The sequence below is a fragment of the Batrachochytrium dendrobatidis genome (assembly GCF_000203795.2).
Source record: "Batrachochytrium dendrobatidis JAM81 unplaced genomic scaffold BATDEscaffold_10, whole genome shotgun sequence".
NCBI lineage: Eukaryota > Fungi > Chytridiomycota > Chytridiomycetes > Rhizophydiales > Batrachochytrium > Batrachochytrium dendrobatidis.
In genome coordinates, this window is record NW_006281108.1 from 408,097 (window position 1) to 427,962 (window position 19,866).

The 19,866-nt window shown below is 38.0% G+C and overlaps 9 protein-coding genes across 9 annotated transcripts; 6 read left to right on the plus strand and 3 right to left on the minus strand.

The window, feature by feature from the left end:
- Positions 1 to 128: 128 nt before the first annotated feature.
- BATDEDRAFT_26543 (uncharacterized protein) lies at positions 129 to 2,329 on the minus strand (the record flags this gene model as incomplete). The annotated part of the gene is made up of 2 exons (XM_006680633.1): positions 129 to 2,163; positions 2,229 to 2,329. 2 exons carry the CDS (start codon positions 2,327 to 2,329, stop codon positions 129 to 131), a joined length of 2,136 nt encoding a protein of 711 aa, XP_006680696.1.
- A 1,676-nt stretch (positions 2,330 to 4,005) lies between these two features.
- BATDEDRAFT_90578 (uncharacterized protein) lies at positions 4,006 to 4,903 on the minus strand (the record flags this gene model as incomplete). The annotated part of the gene is made up of 2 exons (XM_006680873.1): positions 4,006 to 4,067; positions 4,147 to 4,903. The coding sequence occupies 2 exons, from the start codon at positions 4,901 to 4,903 to the stop codon at positions 4,006 to 4,008; spliced, it is 819 nt and encodes a 272-aa protein (XP_006680936.1).
- Positions 4,904 to 6,152: 1,249 nt separating this feature from the next.
- Positions 6,153 to 7,065, plus strand: BATDEDRAFT_90670 (uncharacterized protein; the record flags this gene model as incomplete). The annotated part of the gene is made up of 5 exons (XM_006680797.1): positions 6,153 to 6,279; positions 6,352 to 6,440; positions 6,505 to 6,528; positions 6,703 to 6,870; positions 7,045 to 7,065. 5 exons carry the CDS (start codon positions 6,153 to 6,155, stop codon positions 7,063 to 7,065), a joined length of 429 nt encoding a protein of 142 aa, XP_006680860.1.
- Positions 7,066 to 7,567: 502 nt separating this feature from the next.
- BATDEDRAFT_32126 (uncharacterized protein) lies at positions 7,568 to 8,190 on the plus strand (the record flags this gene model as incomplete). Its single annotated transcript, XM_006680699.1, has 1 exon — positions 7,568 to 8,190. A coding segment is annotated over exon 1 (205 nt), but the record flags the coding sequence as incomplete, so codon positions are not given.
- Positions 8,191 to 8,404: 214 nt separating this feature from the next.
- BATDEDRAFT_13160 (uncharacterized protein) lies at positions 8,405 to 9,439 on the plus strand (the record flags this gene model as incomplete). The annotated part of the gene is made up of 1 exon (XM_006680577.1): positions 8,405 to 9,439. The coding sequence occupies one exon, from the start codon at positions 8,405 to 8,407 to the stop codon at positions 9,437 to 9,439; it is 1,035 nt and encodes a 344-aa protein (XP_006680640.1).
- Positions 9,440 to 11,513: 2,074 nt separating this feature from the next.
- BATDEDRAFT_26545 (uncharacterized protein) lies at positions 11,514 to 12,359 on the plus strand (the record flags this gene model as incomplete). Its single annotated transcript, XM_006680634.1, has 1 exon — positions 11,514 to 12,359. The coding sequence occupies one exon, from the start codon at positions 11,514 to 11,516 to the stop codon at positions 12,357 to 12,359; it is 846 nt and encodes a 281-aa protein (XP_006680697.1).
- Positions 12,360 to 13,263: 904 nt separating this feature from the next.
- On the minus strand, positions 13,264 to 14,897 carry BATDEDRAFT_90577 (uncharacterized protein; the record flags this gene model as incomplete). The annotated part of the gene is made up of 4 exons (XM_006680874.1): positions 13,264 to 13,393; positions 13,464 to 13,653; positions 13,725 to 14,634; positions 14,712 to 14,897. 4 exons carry the CDS (start codon positions 14,895 to 14,897, stop codon positions 13,264 to 13,266), a joined length of 1,416 nt encoding a protein of 471 aa, XP_006680937.1.
- A 2,715-nt stretch (positions 14,898 to 17,612) lies between these two features.
- On the plus strand, positions 17,613 to 18,516 carry BATDEDRAFT_90672 (cytochrome c; the record flags this gene model as incomplete). The annotated part of the gene is made up of 5 exons (XM_006680798.1): positions 17,613 to 17,622; positions 17,751 to 17,815; positions 18,132 to 18,296; positions 18,366 to 18,411; positions 18,482 to 18,516. The coding sequence occupies 5 exons, from the start codon at positions 17,613 to 17,615 to the stop codon at positions 18,514 to 18,516; spliced, it is 321 nt and encodes a 106-aa protein (XP_006680861.1).
- Positions 18,517 to 18,928: 412 nt separating this feature from the next.
- On the plus strand, positions 18,929 to 19,395 carry BATDEDRAFT_7508 (elongin C; the record flags this gene model as incomplete). The annotated part of the gene is made up of 3 exons (XM_006680541.1): positions 18,929 to 19,033; positions 19,144 to 19,187; positions 19,260 to 19,395. Coding segments are annotated over 3 exons (285 nt in total), but the record flags the coding sequence as incomplete, so codon positions are not given.
- Between the last annotated feature and the right edge of the window lie 471 nt (positions 19,396 to 19,866).

The window sequence follows — 19,866 nt, forward strand, 5'->3', positions numbered from 1 at the left end:
TGTAAAATGAAAAAACAATATATATACAAAGTACGAAGATACCATTGTGACAAGTGAAAGACTAGAAATAGTCTGTAAAGTCCTTGACAGCACCATTTAAAAAATGTTCAATAAGATACAAGTAAACATCACAGTGATAATGACAATCGCTTTGATGGCCTCATTGCTGTTTCAACTGTAGATCGTTTGGAGCGTTTTCCAAATATATCTGTTTTCTTTGAGCTGTGCGGAATAATACCATCAAAGCTGAAATCTGTGGCAAAATTGGATGTGGTGGGTGAAGTAGAATGACTCGTATCAGCAGTAGCTAAAGAAGAAGCCATCAGTTTTCTTCTTGATCCACGACCTCCAACCGTGCTCGGAAAATAGTGTACCCAAGACTTTGAGTGAAATGTCCTGAGTTTGTGTAAAGCAGCCAAAAGATAGGTTCTTTCTTCTTCAGGCTGCATCAAAACAGCGATTTCTATTCGCTCCAGATCAGCCATCAGCTCGGTATAAAATGTACCAATAGTTTTGAATTGAGCTTTCTCGATACGATCTAAATAGTGATCCAAAACTGCAGTTGGATTGTTTGCAGAACCATTGCTATCGGTAGCTGGAGCAACAGATGATGAAATTAGCGCAAAGATATCAATATATTCTGGCTGAGATTTGAACGATTTCACAATATAGCAGAGAATTTCTCTTGCGTAATCAGAAGGCGAGTCTGATTCTAACTGCGGACACGATTTGGTAGGCCATTTTCCGGTGCTCATGGCTCGAGAAAAGTGACCATGAGCACCATTGATATGCGTAGTATCGGTTGGAGTATTTGGGGTAGTGACTGATGGTGTGGTGGTAGTTTTTTCTCCGTCAGTAATAGCAATGCTGCTGGTGGTAGATCCAGGGCTAAAACCATCAGATTTAGCAGTGTTATCCGACGCAGAGTTGAAGCAAATGGCCGACATATCTACGCCACTATCCATCTGTAAAGCAGAGGTGTTGACGTGAATTGATTTTTTTGGAACTTGTCTTGGAAAATCATAATTGATTAAATTGGTATCTTTAGATATTTTTGGTATAGAAACTGGCTGGATCATTGCATGTGTACTAGCTGGGGTATGCTGTGCAAGGGAACAGACAAAAACTGCACGATGTGCAGTTTTTTCAGTCAGAAACGACTCTTTATCCACACTTGATAATGAACAATGCTCTATGGAACTAGCATTGGTAGAGTTTTGAGTAGATGACTCGGATACCAATGATGGAGGTTTCAAAACAATTACTGCGCGCTTTCCAATGGCTTTTTTTGTCTTGCTTGATTTGGCAGTAGACAGCTCTTTTGCACTATTGCGAGCAAGATTGCTACCTCCTGCAGCATTTCCATGCTTCAAAGTGCCATGTTTACCACCACAAGCAGCCTTGAATTTTTGAGATGTATGACTACACTTTGCAGTATGATCAGCCGACGCATTGTAATGGCAAATACGAGGAGTTAATTTTTGAACCATAGTCTCGTTGGTAGATAAAGCGCAAGACCATATCGACAACAATGCCTCTACAGAATCTCTTTCTAACAATCCAATATCTTCTAGTGGTGCAGTATCGGGTTTGGAAGAAAACGATGCCAAACGTGGAGGTTTTGAAGGGTATACTGTAGACGAATCAGACTGATTCTGGTGCATGCTTTCTACTCGGATCATGACGGTTGGAGTCTTTGGAGCATTTGTAAAGCGTGACTGCATGGATGGCAATGCGATTGGAGATTTTTGTGGCAATATTTTGAATGTTGACTGTAGCTGTGGGTAGGATGGCGAGCCAGACTCTGTCATATCTAAATCAGAGATGCACTCATCAAAAACTTGATCTGAAGGGCGTAACACTCGGTTGGAATCTCCACTTAGACCCATACTTAGATTGCGATAGAACAAACCCCACAAGAAATTGTGCTCGGCAGGTAAACAAGACTCATGTTTTGACCGATTGGCCATAATGGGCAAGGCCATCATCAGCATATCTCGCAGTGCATCAAAGATTCCAAACGAGTGGTCAAAAAGCGATGCTCTTTCAACATCCATATTGTAGCCTAATGTACTTTCAATAATATCGCAGACGATTGTAAATGTGTGTTTGTTCTTTGGGAATAGTTTGTAGAGTCGATCAATCACTATAAGGTAGTTGATTCTAATACAACAGCACATGAGAAAAAGATGACAATCTACATACGAACAGCCATGCCAGAATCTTACACTTGACGGTCGAAATCCCTTGCTAGCTCAGAGATGGAGTGACACTTTTGCTGGTTAAAGTAAAACTTCTTGAGGGAAGCGTTCAACCAGTCGGAGGCCATACAGAATACAAGTCTAGACAGAGCGATTGAAGGGATGATCTCGATGGTTTTAAATGGGCTTGCAAGGGTGAGTCGAGCCAGAAACACAAGTGGTGATGACAGTCAAGGACAAGACCTGCACAGTTGATAAGAAGCTTCCTGATAGCTATTTACAGCAAATGACAGTAGCTGAATAAAGGCTGGAACCAGTCTTGAAGGAATCCGTTGCACTTACAAAAGGGAATACACTAAAGTTTGTCAGTAGAGTTTCAAGGACAGATTGGAGTCTAAACTGAATATCGTTGATACAATTAAAGACTATATCTCAGTCTCTACAGATGGCCTAAATGGTGGGAGTGCAAGTCGTTGCAAAGTCGAAATTTGAACTTTATCAAGTGAAGCGCCAATTGAATGTCCAAATTGATTCTTGCCAATACAAAACCTGCTGTTTCTTGCAAATACTTTAAGAAACTCTCAAGCCAAAGTAGCACTAAGTTGGTTTAGTAAAAGACAACTCCAGTCTGTCCCGCTTGGTCCAAAAAGTTAAAACAAGTCGGCAAACTCGGACGCGTCGGAATGTTAATGTCCAACACAAGATGTTAGTATGACTGACATTCTTAGTCTAGCCAGTTGCTCTGAGTTGCTGTTGTGTTCTTGCAAACTGAAACACTAGAAAAGGGTGTCAAATTGTACCATAAACAGTCATGAAATGGCAATTCGCATCGCATTGACTGAACAATATTTGTCTTTTAAACTCGCTAATTCTTTGGTTTTGGTGCTCATTTTGATGATTGAAATAAGTTGCATTACTGAGACGTGGGTTTTTTGTTGGCTTGAACTAGGGTGTGAGTATATCTGAAAGTTTTAGGATACAACAATCATGAGTTTGGTCGAAAACAGTCGAGTTTGATATTTGAGTTGTAATACATGAATCTGTGTTCAAACTTGTTGATTGTACAATGTATGGTTACCAAATGTGCACAAAGTATAGATTCAATACTATAATCTGATTGTGTCATATGATGGTTGTTGTATATCAAACAAGTAGTCAATGTGTAGTAGCAACCAACTGTTTATTTCACACATCAACACTGTTATTTAGTGGTCCATTTACATCAATACTGCTGTTAATACTACACCATGCTGAGTAAACATTGCATACATTACACTGCAAACTGACACAACACTAATTGACCAATATCGAGACTGTTGATGGCATAATCTACATCCGACTTTGAACAGGTGTATTGCTCCGTTTGTTGTACAATACACGACATGGTCAGTTGATGGTATCATGCAACCATGCAACTGACAAGTGATGGTAAGTCTGACTGATAGTTACAATCAACACTGGTTGTTATCATGTCATTGATGTATATGTAACAAACCATGCCAATGTATCAATCAACAACCCAGTAACTGTTGATGTAATACCAAACACAGTATACACAAACATACAGTATGCAATCAATAATACGGTTATTGGCTCATTCACAATACTCGACAAATATCAACACATACCAGAAAGCTTAAATTTATTCAAAATCAAATTCATCGATACCATCATCAATCTGAATCTGATTCTGGTTCTTCAAATTTCAAACTATGCTTTCTCATAAACCTTTTCAAGTCTTGTCTGATACTGGATGCTTTTGTGCTTAGCTTTCTAAACTCTTGTTTCAATTGGTCCTCAACTTCTAGGGTGTGTCTTGATTCAGATATTTCTTCCCCTCTTGATAACGCTGACTGTTGTCCCAATCTAATATTTGCATATGTATAATATTCTTGGTGTTTTTGTTTTGCCATTTTTTTAAACAACACAAGTCTTTTTATCATACCATCCAAGGTTCTCTGAAACTTTTTGTTTAATCCAGTCGCTTGATTTGAGCCAGCATTGGCAGAGTTGCCATGGGTCATTGGTTGTTGTTGGTATTGACTGGAAGTGCTTGGACCGGCTCGATCAATTGGTTGTTGCTGGTCTTGGTCATAATTTTTTGAAACGACTGCATCAATCGTTTTTTGCCAGTCTTCTGGAGTCCTTGAACTGATTTCATTCATCATGAGTTTCCAATATCTTCCAGAAGTGTTTGGACTAGGTTGGTTCATTGGATGTTGTTGGATTTGACTGGAAGTACTTGGACTGGGCTGATCAATTGGTTGTTTCCGACCTTGTTTGGAAGTACTCGGACCAGCTACATCAGTTGGATCTTGTTGATCTTTGTCAGAAGTGGTTAAATCGATTACATCGATTGGGCGTTTCCGGCCTTGTTTGGATATATTTGGACCAGCTACAATCACAGTCGGTCGGTGGTTTTGACTAGGAGTATTTGTATTGGGTTGATCCATTGGCTGTTGCTGGATTCGGTTAGGAAGACTTAAATCCATTGGCTGCTGTTGGTTTTGGTTGTGAGTACTCAAATCCATTGGTTCTTGCTGGTATTCATTGGAAGTAACTGGATTGGGCTCATTGGTTGAACCAGACACTTGACTGGAAGTGTCTGATGCTTTGGGTGAACCATTGTTATCAGTTGGGATCAGTATTGCATTAGCAGTTGCTGCCGCGGTCAGTAAGAATAAAATGTCGATGAATTTCATTGAGCTGACAAGTCTAAACGATTAATACAAAAACAGAGTGTCGAGACTGATGTCGAGTATAAAACTGAATGTATTGTATTTATACTTTTGTATAGTAGACCAACCCTTTTAGGTTGACCGACTACACAGAGTTACTTGATTGCTTGTAGTGGTTTACTATCAAACTAAACAACATGCTGCTTCCTAGTCATAATATTATATTGACCAATCTGATGATGCTTTTACAACCCTTTGCCAAGTGTTTTGAGAAACACGTCCTTCAAGGGTGTTGTGTAGCCTTGTAGACGCTCCCTTTAGTCGTATTCATGTGAAATGGATCACTTGTATTCATTGTGCAATGACTGTATTCTGTGTTGCAATATACAATAGTTACATGTTCAGTTGGCTGCTACTACACATTGACTACTTGTTTGATATACAACAACAACGATCATATGACACACAATCAGACTATAATGTTGAATCTACACTTTGTGCACTCTTAGTAATCATACATTGTACAATCAACAAGTTTGAACTCACATTCATGTATTGCGTTTAACTGTCGATGTTGTAAATATAACTCTGTACACTCATTTGTTGTATTTATCACCATCCAACTCAATCTCACCATTTCAATCAATCTTGGTCAATGTTGATGATTTACACGCCAATTCATTATCCAATCTTGTCTGACATTATTATTGGCTTTAATCACGTTTGGTTTGTACAACTGCCATGAGTTGTACTACCATTATCATTGTGTATCTGAACACCAAATATTCCAATACATCAATAATACCACAGTGTAAACAGTAATACAGTTGATCAGTATTGTGGCAAGACTTTTCATTCAAGTTTGTATTTGGAAATACTCGATGGTTTAATCACAACACACTATTTGTAATGCGATTGTCATTGATCTCATTCTAGTCCATTTGATTCCATCTGATTTATGATGATGTTTAGTAATCCATTACCATGTGTTGTAGTAAACTAGTTTGTTTATTGAACCAAATCTACAACAATCACATTCAGAATATTAATTTACAGTATTTCTAAATGCATGTTTGATAACAATCCAATTTTGTTACAACAAACTGATTAAAACAATACTAAAATGGAACAACTCGTTTGTGTGTTTTACAACAATCCAAACATGAACAATTGTTGGCAATTGTTGGACATTCGCATGAATGAAATTATCAAATCAAAATTTGATCAAAATTCAACTTTACTAATTTTATCAAACATGCGGTCGAATGATATCATGAAAGAGTTGATCAAACACCTGGAAGATTTGAAACTATTAACAACGGATGCTCAACTATACAAGGCTGATGAAATATGGGACAGACTGCTTGTATTGATACTGGAGCTGTACAATCAGAATCGCAGTAAGTTTAATAGCAATTGGATTATTGATGAATTCAAACTGTTGCTGACTTTGTGTTGGTTTGAAATGGTAGGGTCTACAGATGCACTGCAGCGCTTACAGAGTATTGAACTGCAAGATATCATAACCAAGTATTTGGAGTATAATCGACCCAGTTTACAGGTATTCATATATTGTAACAATAATGGATTGTTCATGACTAAACTAATCAACATGTGTTGTGTAGGTCAAAGTAATGGAGTTTACTAAAGTATTTTTGAGTATTGTACACTATGATGATCAGTTCAAAATATCACATCGATTAAGCAACCAAATTGTACAACTCATGCAATCACCAAGCCGTCAAGTCAAAATGGCGGCAAGTCATGATTGATATTGATTAAATGATTGTCATTCAACTCATCTAGTGTCAATATGCATATAGACGCTAAACGCATGTACAGAGTTGCTCAGTTATAGACGCTGGAGTGAAGAGAATGGATTTGACATCAAGCCAATGGTTGAGATTATTGTTCACGAGTCCGATCAAGAAGTGCTCGAATTGGCAATTGACCTGTTCTTGGAAGTTTGCCATAATATTGACGATGAAAATGTATGTTTACAATGATACAATATTGGATCAGTTTAGACAGTGTCTTGTCATGTCATGTTGATCTGATTGTATACTTGACATTGAACAATATCATTAGTTTGGCATCGTGTTGTCAAGACTCGTTTCACGACTGGAATCATACAATGGTTCAGTTGCTGCTGGTTTTATCAGTAGGCTCAAAACCATATTTTGTAATATTTATCGTCATGACCCAGTAAAAGCAGTGGAATGTGGCATCATTCCAGCAGTAGTCAATACGCTCAGGTATGTGGTGTTATGCATGAATGTGTGTCCAGTCATCACAATTGGTAAATTTGACATGGTTGGATTGATATGACATGAATACAGGAGTGTCGATCAAAAAGTGATTTATGAAAGCATTGTTGCTATTCGGAGTTTATGCAAACATGCAGGTTGTGAAATAGTTTCAGCCGAGTTTATAAGATCGGGGTTGATCCAAACACTTAGCAATTTATATATCAGATGGACCGGCAGCTCTGTACTAAAGCCACACATGATCGAAATAGCAGGAAGAGTTGCGTCCAATACACGTTACTTTCCTGTATCGCTTGTACGATCGTTGATTTTTGAGCAATTGACTATATCGATGTGTAATCTCAATATGGGTGGCTTTTTGTACCTGTTTGGATATGTCAACAACATGATTGAGAAATCTAAAAACAAGGCCGAGATGATCAAGGCGTTTCAAGAATATGGAATTGTGCAGCAACTCAACACTATTATTTCACGTAGAAGTATAGATCTGTATGATTATAATGGTATTGTAAAACTAATCAAGACACTTGTTGATTTTGCCGACAATCATCCAGACAGTTCAATATGTACCGAGTTGGATCAAGGCAGGATATTTGAAAGTCTAATGGCTATTGTACAATCGGATACTGCTGACTACAGAAACAAAAGGGTTGCTGAACAGACCATTGAAATGTATTTCCAGCATCGGGTTAATGTTGCTAGTTCGGACATTCAGCCATACAACGACAATGCCGAAATTGATATGAAATCTGGAATGGCCGGATATACACATGGAAAGGCACGCACACTTGTCGAGATGCAGTATATCCAGTATCTGCAATGTATACTTTGCAAACCCATGTGGTGGATCGATATCACAAACCAGCATATTGTGGAGCAATGGAAGGCTGACTCACTCGATCGGAATATATCACCATCAACATTTAATCTTGCATTGGAACAACTCGGGTTTTTTGTCAAACAGCTTGTTTGTAATGGCAGTGATGGATTTGGCACAATTGTCCCAGGACCTGTTGAACTGACGTATATACTGGACAACGGCATACCTGACAATGTATACACGCGATTGATGACAAATGTATCGGATCTTGAACATGGATCAAATCACAACACTGGTCAAATGGTGCACAATCTGATTGATGCATCAATGTACAGTGTTGTATATGGACAAACGATGATTGCACCACTGGATATACGACTCAAATACACCACAATGGTACCATGCGATATATTGCTATCGACTCGACTTGTTTCAGATATGCCCATCATTGAAGGCAATTCCGAGTTTATATCACTCAAGTCTCAATGTCTTCCGAGTGAATTCCGTGTCGAACAGGATGACAGTGTGACCATCAACTCATACATCAACAATCTGAATCCGATATGGCATCGAGACATGTACAAATGCATTGCCAAAATATTTAAATGTTTTGTCCCAATGTTTGAAAGTCTGTTCAGAACGATGGATCCAATGTTCAAGTATATTAATATTCGCAATGGCACAAAGGGATATGAACCGTCAAGTCAGTCATATCGTGGTGGTATGGAACCAGACACTCGAGTCATTCGTCCCGTGTATGTACCAACACTTCCGGAAAATTTTGAATCCAATTATGAATCAGCAGAGCCAGTGTCACTGCGTGGTCGTAATCTGCAAGTCATTGTCAAACTCACCAACATTCAACTGACACCATCCAAACCTAAATACGACGAGGGAAACTGGCACATTGAAGGTCCAATTAACGAATCGATTGTTGCAACTGGACTGTATTACTACGACGTGGAAAATATCACCACACCCAAACTCGATTTCCGCGAGGCTGTCGATTTTGAATATCAAATAGCATCTGAGATGTATTGGAAAGATGTGTATGGCATTATTAATCGAGAATCACGACGCAATCAGTATATAGGATCGCTTGAAGTATCAAATGGTCGATGTGTAGTTTATCCCAATCGATATCAACACAAAGAACAATCATTTGAACTTGCAGATCCAACTCAACCAGGACACTGCAAGATTCTGACATTTTTTGTAGTGAATCCATCTCGTCGGATTGTTTCGACTGCACATGTGGCTCCACAACAACCACAATGGTACAACTCGAGTCTTGACAAGACACCCATACCGCCTGAACTGTGGAATGATGCCACGCAGTATATTCAAGGTGTTCAATCACCAGCTAAAGCCAAACGCTATCAAGATGAATTGACAAGTGACCGAACTCGAATCATAAAGGCATACAACAAGGACATATATGAGCGGGTGTATAATCTTGATCGTTGGCGGTGAATTGTGAGGTTGTAATTTATACAACAATGAGTTGCAATGCCAGTCAGATCTATGCAATCAAATGGATCGAATAAATTGAATCAATCATGCCAATCTTGACAGTGATTGTTGATTATATTGACTGATTGTGTACAATTGATTGATACAAGTGATATGGATGCATCATTTGGTGTTGTTGAATCAGATCATTGCTTGATTCTGTCAATGTGATCAAATGGATTACTACAAAACTGGACATGCTCAAGTTGAATCAAGTATTGAATCGAGTATTGGATTGATATTTACACACAACCACAATTACAACCACAATTGCAATCAGCACAGTCTGAATATTAGACATTTGAACATCACATATCGAGTTGTGGATAAATGCGAGTTGTCATATTGGACTGTTTTTGTAGTTTATTAATGATTTGATTCACGACTGTTTGAATTCAAGGCTCAATATGGATTACAACTGGATTGTCGTTGTTTCCATTTGGAATGCCAAATCTGTCAATGTGTTGATTGATTCCTAGTTCATTGACCAATCCATTGATCAGTAATTGTTCAAATCAAAGTTGTATCCGAGTCGAGTTGTCAATCAGGATACCGTAACCTGACATCCAAACGATTATTCAAACGATTGTCCAAACCATCAATGATTGCCAGAATAAGCTTTGCGACTCGACTGCAATAACCACCACAATCATGGTCAGGTTAGTATGTTGATCCGTTTACAAAGTTCCAATACTGCAACAGATTCAACATACTCTTGAAAATGCTGCACACCACATGAATCCAGCAAACCCACTGATGAATTGAACCAATCAATTCATCAATGACATGACTCGATATTGGACATCGAGTTGCACACAGTTGGTAAAAAGTCACCGACATGCTCAGATAGTCAAACCTTGACTACAGGTTGATATCATCACCCAACACACCAAATACAACACACAATCTGGACGACTATTGGATCATATTGTGGATATCAATCAACGTAGCTACTGGTTCCAAACAACCATGTAAAATCATGTACAGTCATTACAGGACAATATGATACATTTCTGAATAGCATGTTGTAATCAACACGAGTGGAGTTGTGCAATAGACTTGTCATGGTTTACAATAGTTTGATATGAACATGATGACTCGGACTCTATTCAGTCGCATCAACTCGACTACAATTGGTCGTGTATATTATGATTGACACGATCAATTGTAGTCGAACTCGAATACAGATTGACTGTTGAATCACAATGCGTGGTATCAGCAACATGATGTGCTATATAGTGGAATGTATACGCTAATCTGACATGTGTCATGTAGTGTGTATTCGATCAATATGGGTATTAGCAATCAACAAGTCATACGATGTTTGTGTTCGAGTGATGCAATGGAATACAATGGAGTGGAGTGGAATGAGTGTATCAATCCAGAATACGAGTCAACCATGACATATGATCATGATATGTGGTTGATACAACTATAGTGACAATCGATATTGATATATCTACAACATGAAATGCCAACACAACGGTTGCAAGTCATTGATCACCAATGTGACATTGTGGTTTCAACATGAACTGCATTGTATTGATTCAGTTGATTGATTGAATTACCGAGTAATATGCAGTGATGATTGATCGTGTCGAGTTGAATGCAGAATATCACCAAACCACGACATGTTTGAACCATGCCAACCACAACACATATTGATGACCATTCAACAACTGAATATCAGCTCAGTTGCATATAGTTTTGTTTAAACATGCATTTGTTCATATTTTGGCACACTGACCCTTTTTAGGGTGGATAAGGGTGGAATACACAATAAGCTATACGATACTCGAATGCATAGTCAAGTTGCGGTTCAATCAATATTGCGGTTGTTATATAAATGGATATCCCTTCAAAGTTGGATATTGATGTCAAATCACCATCAACCCTGACAATAAAGCCAATCCCTTAGGACGGTCATCCAATATGCTTTTAATATTATCCGTTCAATAGCCGATATAAATACGATCCAGCCTTGCTTGTTCAATACCAATCATTACAACCTGCTCAACCAAACCAAACCAATACAATGAAACTCGCAGTCACAGTATTGGCATCGATCCTGTTTGCTTGCTCGGTTACTACAGCCAAACCAGTCAATCCCAGTGCAACTACAAGTGCTGAAGCTAGCACTTCAACCGTCACTCCCAGTGCACAAGTTACACCTTCAGTTGATCTTAGTAAACTTTCAAAGGATGATGTGGAGTTGTTTGGAGAATATCTAGAAGCGGATCAAGAATATGAAGAGATAAAGAAAGCGCGTGACTCGGCCAAATCTGAAGAGCTCAATCAAGAAAAATTGTCAAAGCGCCTAAGTGAAGAGAATTACAAGCTGTTCATAAAATATCTGAACAACAAGGATGATCCAGAGTATCAAGAAGAGAAAGAAAAAAAAATGCTGAAGATTAGAGAAGGGAACGAAAAATTCTTCAGCATTCAAGAAGAGCGTCTGAAACTCGATAAAGATTTTTGTTACGCTGATTGGTCGCTTCGTTTAGCCAGAAAAAAACTTGCAGAGCTCCTGTTCCAAAATGATCCGAATGCAGCATCACTGGATTCTCGAATCGAATTTCTGAAATCAAATCGCAATTTTGTTGAAGGTATCTACCAATCTCTTATTCTCCAACTAAACAAACAGCCAAAATCCGAGCAAGCCTCTACTAGTGGAACCCAGAACCAATCACAACATCATAAAAGTCCATCATCACCAAGCGAAGCGTCTACAGTTCAACACACTCAAGCATCATCCAGTACACAAAGAGCTTCCAAATCCCATTCTCGTTCTCGTTTATGGAAAACTTCCAAATCCAAGAATGAGCGCAAATCATTTTTGAGTCCACCCAGTTCTGAAGATTCAGATGAATCACCCGTTTGATTTGATTGCTAATCTGAACTGGTTTTGACTGACTCGATTGTGTTTTTATTTGAATAAAATACGATATGATACAATATGATTACCATTTGATATTTGATATTGGAAGTACATGTATGTGTGTATCGTGTCGATATGATATTGCTTGACATGTCATATTGACACATACAACACCAATACCAACAATAGTCATGTGTGTCGATATCAGATCCAACCAATTTGACTGGTTTGACTCGTTGATTGTGGTGTCAAAATGGTTGCATCAATAGCCTGACTGATTACACACATCAGTTGCAGTGTCAACTGTGTAGTGTGTCAAGTATCACATGTTGAATATGCAATGCCAACAATATGGTCATTATGCACATGTTGATGTATTCAGTGATCGTATACTGGTCGATTGGTGCAATATGATCACACACCAATGGAATGTAATAATCATGATATTTGCAGCAGTATACCATATTGCAACTGTTGATATCGCGCATCCAGTATCGACATGATCATCCAGATATACAGTGATGGATTCAAACAATGCATACAATGATTGATACACTTGGATCATGTATATTCAATCAATACCATGTATTACCAATACAATAGTATGCGTGATCATCGTGTACCAAACAACTACGATACACACTGGACTGATCCAATACACGAACGGCTTGAACATATCACACAATCAAACATGGACACACCACATTAAATATACATATAGTATCAGTTTGTCATTAATGAATTGTATTCAGTCGAGTTTATTGAGAGTCTGTTTGTGACTTTTGACAGTGTGGTGAGTGTTTTCAGGTACAACTACTTGATCGTTGTAGTTGATGATTATTAACACCGAAAGTCCTGACGTACATCATCCATGCAACAATAACCAGTTTTATTGCTATATATCTGTTTATCCATCAAATTTCTCATAATTAGGCTTTGAATGCTTACTACCACGACGAATACTACCAAGTCGCGAAAACGATCTCCTGAGAGTAGATCTGCCATCTGGAATTGAAGTACTTGGTTGTTCAGGAAATCTAACAATATGCATCAAATTCATGATCAGTATCAATCAACACATGCACACATCAATATCAAACAACTTACTGTGATGGTGACCAGATCACTCGATAACCGTTTGAAATAATAGGATATCCATCAGTCGAGACTTCGCATCCACATCCAGAACCAAATCCAATGCGTTTATGTGTTCGATCAAATGTGACTATAAGTCGGGCCATAAATGATGTACCAAGAACTGCATTGTCATTTGGACCAGCTTGTACAGCAAACAGGACTATAATTCAGCAGGTATATCAGTCAGGTTAATCAAACAACACATATTGCATACAATTGTCAAATATTTACAATCTTTAGAATTATAGCTTCGTAAATAGTCTTTGGGACCCAGTTTGATCGTTACAACGGAATCGTGGTTGTCATCAGTTACAGGAGTTTGAGCAAACACTGTAATTGTAATTGTCGGCAGCTTGACCCAATCGATATTATACTTGGATTTAGTCATTAGATGGTTGTTCTGTAGCTTCTTTTTAATTATTATTTTGCCGAGCTTGCTACTAATCATAGTATTCTTGATAGTGATCGCACCACTATTAAGGATATCATTGATCAGCACATCCACGACTGCTTGAGGAAAACGCATATACATAAAGCATGTATGTAGATATGAATACAAAGCACGTCCATTTTCCACAACTTGCTGAAATTCCTCGGGTAGATCCACTTGTTTGCCATTGACTAGTACACTCTTGATGTTGACAGTAAAATAATCGTTTGTCGGTGAATTTACCCATGCAATACTCCTTCCATCCGTTCCACATTTTTCAGCTACGTCCGTATTTCCTATATTGATGAAACTTTTTGAAGTCATTTCATACGGACATAGTTGAATGCCAATCTCGTTATTAGGAATAACACCATAATTGTACAAAATATCCATTGCAGTGGTTGGTGGATGATGCTTTGACAACGAGAAATAGGCAAACCCAAATACTCCTTGCTTGAGTTTTCCACCAATGCCAACTAGATCTGGCGATTGTTTTTGGATTGCTAGTACAGGTAAATCAATGTCAGTTATCCCAGTACCCGGAATCGTCACAGCTGCGTCGGAACTAATTCCTCTATACTCTTTGCCTTTGTAATTTATAGTAACGGGTTGCCCACTTGGAGTGTGTTGCGGAGTCAAACCTACATCGTTGCTTGAACTAGAAAGTGGTACAACTATATCGGAAAATGATGAATCGACTTGTAAACCCAACTATTTTAAACAAGTGTGAGATTGATTCAACGTGGTACAAATTGATATCAAACTACAATAAATGACATGATACATACATCAACTCCATCAACATTGACTTTAATTGTGAAACATTGATCAGCATCATGACCCAACTCAACGGGTGATCGTTTTGATAGCCTATTGTTTGACTGACTGTCAATTCCAATTGGTGATTCTAATGCAAGTCGAACTGCAGCAACCGCCTGTAACGCAAATATAACGCATTCTAGAGTAATCAGCATTGTATCGAGTAGTGTGATGGAAAGCTTCGAGTCTGGTAGATGACTGCCGTTTTATAATGATGGTCTGCAACTCAGCAATAATCGAATTGTATTGACCAACATTCCGAATGGAATCTGAACATGTGTGTATACACAATGTGACATGATCTGACAGTGTTTGAGTGGTTATTTAATGGTTATGTAATCAACTCAGTCGTGCATACAAGTTTGATATGGTCGTGTCAAGTCAAGACAATGGTCGCATTACAATCAAACTCGATCTGAACATTGAATATCACAATGTCCAAATTAAAGTTTCGAGTCAATTTAACTGTCTTTATCGAGAAAATGGTATCGAGTGTCTGCTATATATTACTACGCATACAATACTAGTAGTATATCAAGAGCATCTAATGGCACCGTTTTTCTTGGATGAGAATGTCGACTAAAATCAGCTGAAAGAAAAATAAATCATATTCAAAACTAAATAAATCTCAATAAATTTGTTATTTCTTTTTCTTTTTTTCCAACCTTTTAGTTATATGATGAGCACATTGTACCGATTTGCATGTCACTTTCCTCAAGTAAACTGTTTCCTTGTGCTATTGTAACAATATCACATTGTCTACGCTACTATTCTACACCTAAAAAAGTATTGAATCTATGGATCAAGCACAATAAAAGTACATCCGCCAAAATCCCCATCAAGAACTGTATCGGCATTGACGACTTGGCAGACAAGGTCAAGCAAAAATTCGACACCTATTGCCAAGTCGTTGTTTTTTAATTCACCGACAAGCAACACATCAAACCTAGGATGTCAATCAAAAGACTGCTCAAAACACATCTCATCAACACTAGTAAATACTTTTATTTGTTAAAATCATCCCGCTACTCGGGACTCAATTTCAACAAAAACTATATACATTGGACAAACTGATGATGACGGATACTTTACTGGTGAATACAATCAAAAAATACTCAGAAATGACCATGATTGATAAAGGTTATTAAAAATTCAAATGGTCCTGTTCATCATTCCTCACCAGACAATGTATTGCTTAGTTTCGATGGTATCAAGGATGGGAAAAGTATCAACTGTACAAGATGGCTCAACCTTTAATCATGGCAAAAAATAAGCGGACGCAATGGAGATACAGACACTACTATCCATGAGGACTTTTTTGATGGAGAAACTCGAAACCTCCTCCATCAATTTACCTACAAACAGACAAGTATATGCAAGCTTTTAGATTGACCGATTGATTGATTGTGTCAATACCGATTCCCAATATGTAATAGCACGACTAAGATGAATGGATAATCATGGATTTAACATTTCCACTCACGAATCCACTCAGTGTGAACATAGTATTGCAATAAAGTCAAAATACCAGCATGGAATCCTCAATATCTATCATTTGAATCAATACCCAAATCTCGGACCACAACGCATTTACAAATGAATGATGGTCAAGGAACGTCGAAAACATTGTTTCTGAAAATGAGATACCAAACTTGCATAAACAAAAACAAGATTTCAGCTCAGTCAAATTACACATTGCTATATATGGCCTACAGTTCAAATCTCAAATGAAGTAAATGCTAAATAATGGTATTTATTACAGCCAAAGATCACAACACCTGCAAATTAGCATAATTTCTAGTCTACTGATTAACAACTTATGAGTAAATCAAAATGGATATTGGTTTTTATGACAATAATAAGCATCTGGCCAATCCAGTCACCTGTCGGATAAATAGCAAGCATTACAGCTGTGTTCAGTAAAATGAAGCACTAAATATCAAGATACATAATACAGTCATGTTTGATTGGTGCCAATCTTACTGGACAACAATCTGCCCTTTTAAACTCATTAGTTCACTGGTCTTGATGTTCATTTTGTACAAAAATACAGAGCGAATGTTTACATTGGACTATCTGCATGGAAACAGCAGTTGCATTTCCGAGATGTTTCCTTGAACTAGATTGAAACGTATCTGATATTAGGATACAACAGAGCCTCCTATAGTCTAATAGTGTGTGTTTCATATGACGATCAATGTGTTTGGAGATTGATCAAGGCAGCAGTGAATGCTGTAATATTAACTTGTTAAACAATGACATGCAACATTCCCAAGCGGTCACTTTATTCTAGACAACATTCCATTCCACAAAACAACTCTAATTAGACATGGTTTACCAACTATTCAACAAACAGTGCGAGGTTTGGAACTACACTATACAGCATCATACTGTCCATTCTTGAACCCTGCTGACACCAAACAACTTGTAGCTTCAATAAATGAAATAATCCATTCCAATCACGAGTGTGACCATTGTTTATTCCAAGACAATCATTACAAGATCAATGCAGAAAAGTATTTCATTTACGTAAACACGGCTATAAATGATGACTTGGCAAACCATCAGTTTGCTTATCAGATCACGTGGAATCACAAACGCGTACAAATGCTCCCTCAATTGAAGTCGCGCAACAAATCCTTACTAAAAGTTTTTGATCTTATCAACCTTGAATTCATTAAAGGTAAGAGTGCTACACTCTTTGGCAAGTGGCGGCCATCTGCATGTGCATACCTGAAGCGAATACTACTGTGCTGCTTGAATGAGAAAAATCACTAGTTCGTGTGCTTACTGCTTTACTTTGTTTCTTGGCCTTGCTCATATGCGACACATTGACCTTTTGTGATTCATTTTCACCGCAATAGATGTCCATGCCCGCAGGTACTGCTCTTTTACCAGCTCTCTTGGCTGTTTCTCATTGTATACTTTGATACGACTCATTGAATACTTATTGCCCTGCTTGTTTGATTTTAATGATGCTGATATTTGACCACTGCGGCTGGTAATAGGAAACGCAACCAACGGAGCCAAGCTCTTCAAAACTCGTTGTGCTCAATGCCATGTTGTTGAAAAGGTATTCATTTATACGTCGCTATGTATGTTGAGCCATTTCAAGTTGGCATGTAACTTGATGCAGACTTCCAGCCTATGGATCTTTTTTTGCATCAATTTAGCAACAGCGTGGTGTTGCTTTGAGCAGTGGATCATGAGCTATTCGAGTTCTGAAATAATTTACTCTCGATAGATCATTTTTTTCACATCCTGTGTTAATCTATATTTTGACCACTTGATATAATACTTCTTATAACCGAATGCAACTTTGGTGCCATCTTTATTAATCGGCATTGTCTTGCACTCATTCATGATTGCTGCGAATTTCTATTCAACAGGGAGGTGCCCACAAGGTTGGGCCTAACCTTTATGGTCTTTTTGGTCGCACTTCTGGATCTTCTCCTGGCTTCTCTTACTCCGTTGCTATGGAGAAGAAGAAGGTTACATGGGACGAGGAGCAAATGTTCATCTATCTTGAAAATCCCAAAAAGTTTGTTCCTGGAGTAAGTTGTGACAATGGGCTTATGTATGTATGAATCATTGGCTCATGTGTGTTATAAAATTGAATCTAGACCAAGATGGTTTTTGCTGGTTTCAAGAAACCACAAGATCGTGCAGGTGAGTTTAAAGCTTGGTATTGTTTTTAGTTTAGAAATTGTGGACTGTGTTTAACTGTTTTCATTTATAGATGTTATTGCCTACATTAAGGAAGCCTCTTCCTAGTTTAATCTGGGCAGCTTTTACATATAAAGACCCCTTTTTACACAATCTTTATCTTGAAATTGAATGCAGTGACAAAAGTGATGGGAACATTGATAATCATGATATTCAAATCAACCAATGTTTACAAAAAACACCATACATAAAAGTGCAGTCGAATGAATCCTGTGCAAGTACCGTTTCAAATACGATACTGATGGTTGTCCATTCTCATTTATTTCATCTCCGTTTTCATGTCCTTTGTCGTCATCTGGAATGATATTCAGTATTTACTTGATCTAAAAAGCAAATACCAGTCCCAAAAGCTTGCCATTTTTATTTTCAACTCTTGATTGTGGGTAAAACCAATTCACTTACTGTGGAACAAAAGTAGAGTATTTTATAGCATATGACATTAGGAGATGAGCAAGTAACAGAGACCGTCAAGTTGGTTTCAGCTGATGGATTCGAGTTTGTGTTGGATAGAAAATATGCCATGGCATCTGGCACCATCAAGAGCATGCTGTCCTCCCCTGGTATGGTGCAGTCTAGCCAATTGACCTTTGGTTTCCTACTATTGGCTTGCTATTGAAAAAGGAAATGCCGGTGGATATAAGATCTACTCACATTTGAGTTCACCCTATAGGTCAGTTTACAGAGTCGCTACAAAACGAGATTCAGTTTCGGGATATCAAGTAATATTCACAATAGTAAATTACTGCAAACAGTGTCATGTATTCTCACTCTGCCTATTATTAATTTCCTAGGGCAGTGATTCTTGAAAAAGTATGTCGATACCTGTATTACAAGGTGCGATATGCCAACTCGATTCAAGAGATTCCCGAGTTTCCTATTGAGCCAGAGCTTGCATTGGAGCTGCTCATGGCTTCTGATTTTTTAGACTGCTGAGATCTGAGCTGGTTACTGGGAGTTTAATCTACAACGCACTGATGCAATCATGAAATAATAAACGGAAGCTCGTATTGATTCTAACTTGATCATTTTGTATCAGTTTATTGAGATGATATCTGGAGGTATGAATAGTGAAAGCAGTCAACTTTTGGCATTGGTCCAGTTAAATCTATAATAGTTTCAGACACTTTTACACAACTGCTACCGCCATACTCACGTAAGGTGGAACATTATCTTGCAGTGATCGCCTTGGAATATAAAATGGTTGAATATTCGTCCTACTATAAATTGACATTCTCAATGTCTGGAATTACACTAAACAAAACCACTTGTGAAATTGTCCGAGTTTTCAGTAAATTTAATGGAAATTATCGAGATTGGCTGTTTATCGTGTATTTTGACATTTTGTCCAGTTTCATTTTACGTGAATATAGCAGTGAATCTGATTTAAACATGGCTTCT